General features: G+C 55.7%; 1 protein-coding gene across 4 annotated transcripts; it reads left to right on the top strand.

The window, feature by feature from the left end:
* Nucleotides 1–585: 585 nt before the first annotated feature.
* On the top strand, nucleotides 586–8908 carry LOC120959149 (integrator complex subunit 6). Of its 4 annotated transcripts, XM_040382343.2 has the most exons (4): nucleotides 586–828; nucleotides 1650–1879; nucleotides 1950–2150; nucleotides 3311–8908. In XM_040382343.2, the coding sequence occupies exon 4, from the start codon at nucleotides 3419–3421 to the stop codon at nucleotides 7802–7804; it is 4386 nt and encodes a 1461-aa protein (XP_040238277.2). In that variant the 5' UTR covers nucleotides 586–828; nucleotides 1650–1879; nucleotides 1950–2150; nucleotides 3311–3418; the 3' UTR covers nucleotides 7805–8908. The 4 variants fall into 4 exon arrangements, with proteins under 4 accessions (XP_040238277.2, XP_040238269.2, XP_040238294.2 ...); XM_040382335.2 differs by lacking the exon at nucleotides 1650–1879; XM_040382350.2 differs by lacking the exons at nucleotides 586–828; nucleotides 1650–1879 and adding an exon at nucleotides 861–1212.
* Nucleotides 8909–8994: the final 86 nt, after the last annotated feature.

Raw genomic sequence — 8994 nt, 5'->3', positions numbered from 1 at the left:
TGGTCTAATCTTGATGCGCGCAACATTGTTGCTGGCAAAATGTATGGATTTTGACAGCTAGCGCAACTTTGTTGCCGGCCAAAATCAAACCAATTTGATTTTTGTCTGGCAACATTTTCTATTTACCTTGGCCATGGTAATCGGGTGTATGAAATGACACAGCAGCAGTGTGCGTTTTGTTGACATCCGCTAAATTTGGATTTTAAGCATTTATAATACATTTTTTGGTGTATATTTTGTTTTTTCAACACTTCATTCAACAAGTGAATGATAAAAAATAAACTCTGAGCTGTTAATTGGCAATTTTTTTACGCTAAACAATGTCAAAGCGAAATGTTGCCAGCAACATTCATAGACCACCTCAGCGATATGTTTCCGAGCAACAATGTTGCGCGCAACAAGATTAGACCGCTGCCTAACCTGTATAGAGTCTAATAACCTTGATCCCCACGATGGTAACACCCAAGGTGAATATATTTAGAAATCGCGATACAAATTCGCATTTTGCATGCGTCATCATTGGGAATTGTTATGTCAAAATGCAAAAAAAAAATCTATACCCTCCCACCGATGTTAGTGCCGAAGCCCCCCTCCCGAGCATTGTTGTGTCAAGACGTGAAATGTCACATTGCTCAGTGACGCAACTCACCTTCCTCATACGCATACACACCTTGGGTAACGCCGTCTAGCGAGCTTGGGAACCGTGCGGGCCTGCCTTTGACACGTACAGTGAAACGCGTAACGCCTGCCCGTGTGTGCCAGCGCTGGCCGATAGGGGCAATGAGTCGGACACAACGCACACAATAATACGGCCGATTTGGACGAGAGGTAAGTTGCTGAAATATGCAAAGTTAACAGATCGACAGAAACGAAAGGAGCACACTGCCTGCCAATTAATTCAAGGGACGGCAGAGAGCGACACATCCGAAACGGCACGGTGGCAGATAGTTTGCTGCTAAAACGTTTGATCAAAACCCTTTAGAGCACTGTGTGCACGACCGCAGGAGCCACCAGGCTTGCGCTCACCTTCAAAGCTCTACTTCAAACACACACATACACACACACGTACACACACACACACGTACCTTGCTTTATTCATACACACACTGAAACTCACACAACCGTCTGACACTTTCACACACTCACACAGTTACGTACTGCTCCACAGTTTTCCTTGCGCCGTGTACGGTGGAAAGTGAATGTGGTTGACTGGTAAGTTGGATGCTGAGGATGGATTTGCATTCGCGGCCTGGGTCCACGGCAGGATCCCGTTGTGGTTTTGTGTGAAACTTCCCCCCACCCCTCCCCATCTGTTTCGTGGTTCGTCGTTATCCCCATTGGCGAATGACGCTGGTGTTTGTTCCGTGATGAGTGCGATCGCGCGTGTATGTACGTGGATCGAAAGCGCATGGTATCGTGAATGACTGGTGCGTGCGTGCGTGTGTGTGAGCGTGTGGTGGTTGTGCTTATTCGGGTGATTGGGACACACAGTGATCTTTTGTTTTTCTTCTTTTCGGTTTTTTTTTTTTTTTTGAGGGACATCCCTCGGGGCATCCCTTCCCGGCGAGACGCTATCGAGCCTTCAATAAGTGTGCCGAGGGCGCGTTGGAAAGATGAATTAATAATTACTGCCCGATTCCTTTCCCCAGCGCGCGCGCCCCGTGTTGCCATTCTTCCGAACTTTTTGAATAGAACGAAAGTCTTGTGTAACGTGTTGGCCCAGTGAATGAATTATGAATGTCTAGAAACGGCGGCGGCAGAGGGGGTCCACTCTGGAACGTTGTCTTGCGTAAACGGAACGCTCCTTGCGCGAATAGAACACTTAGTACTGAAGACTGTTTGCTATTTGAAAAAAAAGAAAAAAAAAACATAACAGCGTGTAAGTCGTAACGGTTTAACTGCCATTCGTGTCGTGTTCATGTTTCCGTTTGGTCTCTCCTCTTCCGTAGATGCTTGTCCGGTAACTGACGCGTTTGAAAGAATCCGCCATCAACCGCAATCAACTTTGTCGTTCAGCCCGCCAACCGAAAAAGAAACACCTCCTAGGAGAGGGAGTTCCTCTGGAGCGTGAGCACCCCCCGTGCGAGCGTATGACCGGTAGCAGATATTCCCGCCGTGCAGTGAAACCCAAAGCAAGCGGCTGTTATCTGGTACGTTTCCTTACACTACGTACCGGATTCCAGATACACTTTTCGTTTCCGCTTTCCTCCGTCCAGTCTAGTGATGGGAGCTCGGAATCGGACCTATCCGATTCCGATTCCGTGTTAGGAACCAATTTCGGAGCCGATTCCGATGCTGGAATCGAATTCGGAATCGGAATCGTCCTGGGAATCACAATTTGCTCCTGAAAAGGAATCAGAATTGAAATAAGCTCCGGGATGAGAATCAGTTATGTTGTATTGAAATAAGATATTTCAGAAGCGAAATTAGTCTGGCAATTTCTATGATGGCGTTCACAAGTAAATTTGGATTTGGCTCCGGAATCGGCACCGGAATAGGCTTCGGAATCGGCTCCGAAATCGGAATCGATTCCAGCAACGGAATCAGCCCTGAAATTGATTACGAATACCAAACATCGAATAAAATTCCGGAACCGATTCCGATTCCAAAACCAATTCCGGAACCGATTCCAAAATCGATTTCGATACCGGAACCGATTCCGATTCTGAACCTACTTCGGAATTGATCAGAATAGACTCCAGAAATGGAATTAGCTCCGGGATGAAAATCAGTTCTTGCATTGAAATAAGAAGTTTCAGAAGCGAAATCCGTCCGGGAATCTCCATGATGGATGGATCGTTCACAAGTAATCCAAATCCAAACAATCAAAATTGTTTGCGGCTATCAATACGTTGCATCATTGGGCCCAAACACCATTATTATGGAGATGCCGAAACCGACCCCGATTTCGAAGCCGATTCTGATTCCGACTCCGAAACCGATTCAAATTTCGGATCCGATTTCGATTCCGAAACCAATTCTGGAACTGATTCTAAACCCGATTTTGCTTTCCGGAACCTATTCCAAAACCTATTCCGATTCCGAAACAGATTCCAATTTTGAAATCGATTCCGACTTCAAAACCGATTCCGATTCCTGAGCCAATTCCAATTTCGGAACCGATTTCGATTTCGGTACCGATTCCAATTCCGGACCTACTATCAGGAATCGATTCTAGAAATCTTTGAAGCTAGCCGAAATCGATTCCGACGAAAACTTCATTTTCCCATCACTAATTGCCACTAATTGCTAATTTGAATCACACAAAAACTAATTGCCAAATCTGCATCTCCTCCCCCGGCCGTTCCAGAGCGGCGGTGCGCCCCAACACGAGCAGGGCAAATCCGGCATGTCGTGCGGCGCACCGGGCAGAAGGTTCGCACTCGGCAGCAGGTTCGCAACCGGCACCAGCTAAAAGATGACGATCATCGTGTTCCTGGTGGACACGTCCGCCTCGATGTGCCAGCGGGCGCTGGTGAACGGTGTGCAGAAGACGTACCTCGACATCGCCAAGGGTGCGGTGGAAACGTTCCTCAAGTTCCGGCAGCGATCGCAGGACTGCATGGGCGACCGGTACATGCTGCTCACGTTCGAGGATCCGCCGAACAACGTGAAGGCGGGCTGGAAGGAGAACCACGCCACCTTCATGAACGAGCTGAAGAACCTGCAGAGCAACGGGCTGACGTCGATGGGCGAGGCGCTGAAGAACGCGTTCGATCTGCTCAACCTGAACCGGATGCAGTCCGGCATCGACACGTACGGACAGGGCCGGTGCCCGTTCTACCTCGAGCCGTCCGTGATCATCGTGCTGACCGACGGCGGTAAGTACGCGTTCCGGAACGGGGTGCACCAGGAGATCATACTGCCGCTGCACGCCCAGATGCCGGGCACGAAGCTGACGAAGGAGCCGTTCCGGTGGGACCAGCGGCTGTTCTCGCTGGTGCTGCGCATGCCGGGCAACCGGGTGGAGGAGCGGGCGGACGGGAAGGTGCCGCACGACGACTCGATGATCGAGAAGATGTGCGAGGTGACCGGGGGCCGGTCGTACAAGATCAAGTCGCACTACGTGCTGAACCAGTGCATCGAGAGCCTGGTGCAGAAGGTGCAGCCGGGCGTGGTGATCCACTTCGACCAGCTGATCGCGAACGGGGGCGACGGGGGCGGCGCGTCCGAGCTGCAGTTCCAGTCGACCAAGCGCATGATCTACGTGCCGAAGCAGCACCCGTCGCAGAAGACGTTCCCGGTCGGCTACTGGCCGATACCGGAGCCGTACTGGCCGGACCCGAAGCTGACCAGTCTGCCGCCGCGCGACGCCCACCCGAAGATCAAGATCATCTCGCCGTGCTGCGACGAGCCGCAGGTACTGCGCAACTTCCCGATCGACAAGTACGAGCTGGAGGCGAGCCCGCTCACGCTGCAGATCCTGTCGAAGAAGGAGTCGAACAAGGTGTGGCCGCTGATCGTGTCGACCGGGATGCAGGGCGAGATGCCGTTCGGCTACCTCAAGCCGAACAGCACGCTGCCGATCGTGCACCTGTACGTGCTGCCGTACAACTACCAGATGCTGCTGCCGCTGATCAACGATCTGTTTCACAAGTTCAACCTGAACCCGCCGAACGACTGGGTGTACAAGTTTACCAACTACGTCAAGACGATCCCGCAGTACTACTGTCCGTTCCTGCGGCGGGCGCTCGCCACCACCCCGAACGTGCCGTACCAGCTGGTTCAGTACATACTGCCGGAGAATCTCGACAGCTACCTGTGCCCGGCGGTGGCCAACTATCTGAAGCAGATGAAGAACACGGCCAAGCAGGACCAGGAGAATCTGTGCCTGCGCGTGCTCAAGCAGCTGAAGCAGCCGAAACCGGCCTACCATCAGCTCGAGACGGCGAAGCTGACCGGCGGCCAGCAGCTCAAGCGCGACATCGTGACGCACCCGATGCTGAAGGACACGTTCACCAAGATGCACATGGAGATTGCCAGCTTCGACAGCTACACGATCGTGATACCGTCGATCATACAGACGGCGGCGACGAAAAACTACCGCAACCCGTACGACATTCCGCGCCGCGACCTGATCGACGAGATTGCCCGGATGCGGGAGAACTTCTTCCACCTGCCGACGAGCGGGATCCACGTGTTCACCAAGGATTCGGGCCACTGTCTGCCGATCTCGGACATGGGCAACTACCAGGAGTATCTGAAGAACAAGGAGACGCCGCTCCGCGAGCTCGAGCCGACGAACGTGCGGCAGCACATGTTTGGCAACCCGTACAAGAAGGACAAGAACATGGTGATGGTGGACGAGGCGGACCTGAACGATCTCGCCCCGATGAAGGCGAGCGGGCTGCCGGGCCCGCACCCGGGCAGCAGCCACATGAAGAAAAGCCTCGAGCAGGGCACGGTGACGCGGGTGAGCCGGAAGCGCAAGGCGGGTCCGATCCGGAAGGACTACGTGTTCAAGCGGTCCGCGATGGAGCTGGCCAGCAGCAGCAGCAGCAGCGGCAGCAGCAGCGCGTCCGGCTCACTGTCGGGGGACGAGTCGAGCATCGGCGACCCGCTGCTGACCGACGACGAGAGTGGTTCCGAGCTTAGCGGGTCCGGCAGCGACACCGAGGACGATACCGAGGGCTGCCTGGTGATGGCGCTCGACCCGCTCGACGACCCGCCCGGGGAGCTGGTTGTGCCGAACCACCACCGCGAGCCCCTGCCCGAGGGGGCCGGTGTGGCTGGGGGAGCGGCGGCGCCAACGGAAGCCACGGCGACGACGGCGACGGCGGCAGCACCGGGCGGAACTGGAGCGCACCCAAGCATGGCGGAGGTGGCGGTGGCCGAGGTGAAGGTGGTAATACGCCGTGCCGGCTCGCCTGGCATCGTCGGCGAGAAGGAGCAGTCCCGAGCGGACGAAAGCGTCGCTTACTCGCCCAAAAAGCAAACGCACGAGCAGCAGCAGCAGCCCGACAGTAAGGTTGGTGCGCACGTGGCCGAAGCGGAGCCGGCAAAGAAGGTAGACAGGGACGCAACCGAGCCGGTGAGTGTGGACGGTGCGGGAGAGCGAGACGACGGGAAGAAGGAGAGCCTGCTGGTTGAGAGGGAGGAGACCGACGTCTTGGAGGAGATGGAGCAGGAGGGCGAGGAGACGGCCGAGACAAACGTGCGGCAAGCGGAGCAAGTCGCGGAGCAGGCAATTGCACCTAGACCGGACGGCAGCACGGACGGTGGGGTGAAACCGCACATCGAGCTTACGGAACAAAGGGAGCGCATGGTGGTGGAGCAGGCCGAGCAAGCGGCGGAAGAAGCGAATGTACCGATGGGAGCGCTGGGAGAGGAGCAGGCGGCGGCGGATGGGGCTGCACCGCCACGCCCGGAAAGCGTCCAGGCGGACGATCATATCGACACGAGCCACGAGCGGGTACGAGCGGAAGCGGAGCAAAGTGCGGCGGTACGGTTACAAGCGGACCAGACGGTGCAGCCGTCGCCGAGTGCGGCCGCGGAGGAGCCAGCGCACAGCGACGCAATGGAAGTGGACGCGGAGCCTGATCGGGCTGCGGTGGAGCCAGCACTACGGGCGGAGGAGCCGAAGCAAGCGGCGGATCCGCTGGCTGAGCCTACCAAGTCGCTGACGGAGCCCGCAGTTTCGGAGCCCGCGCCCCAGCTACAAGCACAGCCGCAAGAGCAGCGGCCAACGTCCCGCCATGCGTCGGTAGTGCAGTGGGGGATGGAGGCGAGTGCGGCGGACGCAGCGGACGTACTGCGGATGCAGGAGCAGGAACAGCAGGAGCAGCAGCAGGAGCAACAACAGCAAGAGCAGCAACATGAGCTGCAGCAGGAGGAGCAACAGGAGGAGCAGCAGCAGCAGCAGCAGCAACAAATGCACGAGCAACGGCCAGCGGCACCGTCCCGCCATCCGGCGGTATCGCAATGGAACCTCGAGGCCGGCAACGACCTGACGGATGTGCTGAAAATTTCCAACATCCTCAAAACCTGCCACAACGGTAGCGACAGCGACCGCGGCAAGGACGGCCATTACGATGACGGACCGCCGACCGACCGGCCGACCGTCATCAGCAGTACGAACAGTGGCGGTGCGCACCAGGCGGGCGGAGGCACTGCCCCCGATACCGAGCCGGTGATGGTGCTGGCGAACGGGCTCGTCTCGGCCGCGATGAACGGCGGGTGTGACGGTGCGGTGCAGCCGACGCTCAACTGGTACTACCCTCACGCGCTCTACGCGTGCGTCGAGGACGAGCAGGAGCTGGAGCGCATCGAGGAGACGAACCTGCGGACGCGCTCGATCGTGTACCGCGACATCCGGCGGCCGGGCCGGGACTACGCCCAGCTGCTCAAGCATCTCGAGCTGGTGGAGGGCAGCCGAGCGACGCGCAAGCACTTCGTGGACGCGTGCGTGCAGGAGGCGCGCCGGTTCCGGCGCCACCGGATGGTGGAGTGCATACAGGAATGGTGGGCCCGGTCGCACGCGGCAACCGGCATGAAGCGGTCGCGCCACAAGCAGCAGCAGCAGCAGCAGGAGGGCGACGGCGGTTCGACCAACACGTACTACGCGTACGGCAACAGCGACGGGCTGCTGGAGGACGAGCAGGAGCACGCCCTCACGCCGGACAATCTGTTCTTTGCGCACGATGCCGGCGCGTCCGCGTACGGCAGCAGCAGTGAGACGTACCGCAGCACGACACCGCCGGGTGCGGCCGCCTACCTGAACAACAGCATCGGCGGCCCGTACGGGACCATTGAATTTAGTCATAACAATCACTTTGCGGAGGCGGTGCACGTACCGTTCTCCTAGCTCGTTGGTGGAGCGGTGCATCCGCGCACCACCCTTTAGTTTCATTCGTTTGCGACGCCAGTCAACGCCAGTATCAACTAATGCAGCCGGTTTCGGGCAGGGTTTGACGCGGCGGCTTGGTGCAATAGTTCCAATCAATCCAGTGCAATATTATTGCAATAATTCTGTGGCGGTGCGGCAACGCTCCTGCATTGCCAACCGCCTGCAGCGATTCGGTACATTGCACCGGTCGGTTTGTCTGTGAAACGCCCCGGCCCACTGCGCCAAGGGATGACTGCGCCAGACGGAGAAATGCTCAGTATGTTTGGTTTATTGTGTGCGAGTTGCTTTACTATAATTTTACTTTTAAACTTTTGCGTTTCTGTAGGCGTACACCGTAACAGGCGCTTTTTTTATTCGTTTCTTTTTTCTTCCCCTACCCCCCTTTCCCCTTCTTGATTGTGCTTGAAGTGCTCCACACCATTGAAGCAATCACGCCCTTATTATAAATGACTCGAAACCCTCCCCGCTATCGGGCTTGGTGGTATCGTCTTATCGCTAATAGTGATGGGAGCGCTGTGGAGCGGCTACGATTCCGAGTGGGTCACAGTCGGAGCTGGGCGTGGAACCACTCCGGCCAGCTCCGAACGATGCCGACCGAACGTACGCTCCCGAGCCGATTCCAGCATGTTGGGAGTTGGGAGGAGCGGATTTTTGGCTTTTGCTTTGCGAACAGTACCCTCGCCCTCCCTTCACGGTATCCCTGTACTGGCTGGCTATCAGTGACTTAATAATCGATCCTATACAGCCGGCTAGCTAGTTCTGTGCGCGCGGTAACGCCCTGCTGAGCGAGCTGTACAGCTCGAAAGAGGATGAGTGTTGCCGTGCCGCAGAACGAGGTAATATACGAAGCAATATACAAACTGTGTAATATGTTTTCCATTTTTGGTTGATGCCCCGCCCCCCGATTTTAATACGTCTTTTAACTTTATTTTTATACGTCTTTTAACTAAGTGTAGCGTTAACTTAAACAGTACTTTTATGTATCATTCTTTGGATCGCTGTACGCTATCAAAGACCTAGAAAGGAAAAAAATAGAACAATAAGCTAAAATTACTACATCTACGATAACGAGGTTTCTTTTTTTAACTGAACAGATTGCTCTACCTAGCAGAAAGAACAACCGTTACGATGGGGGTGAGCGAAGAATG

Source organism: Anopheles coluzzii, chromosome X, assembly GCF_943734685.1.
Source record: "Anopheles coluzzii chromosome X, AcolN3, whole genome shotgun sequence".
NCBI classification, from domain to species: domain Eukaryota; kingdom Metazoa; phylum Arthropoda; class Insecta; order Diptera; family Culicidae; genus Anopheles; species Anopheles coluzzii.
Note: the sequence above shows the minus strand (reverse complement) of the source record. Positions and strands in the feature narration are given on the sequence as shown.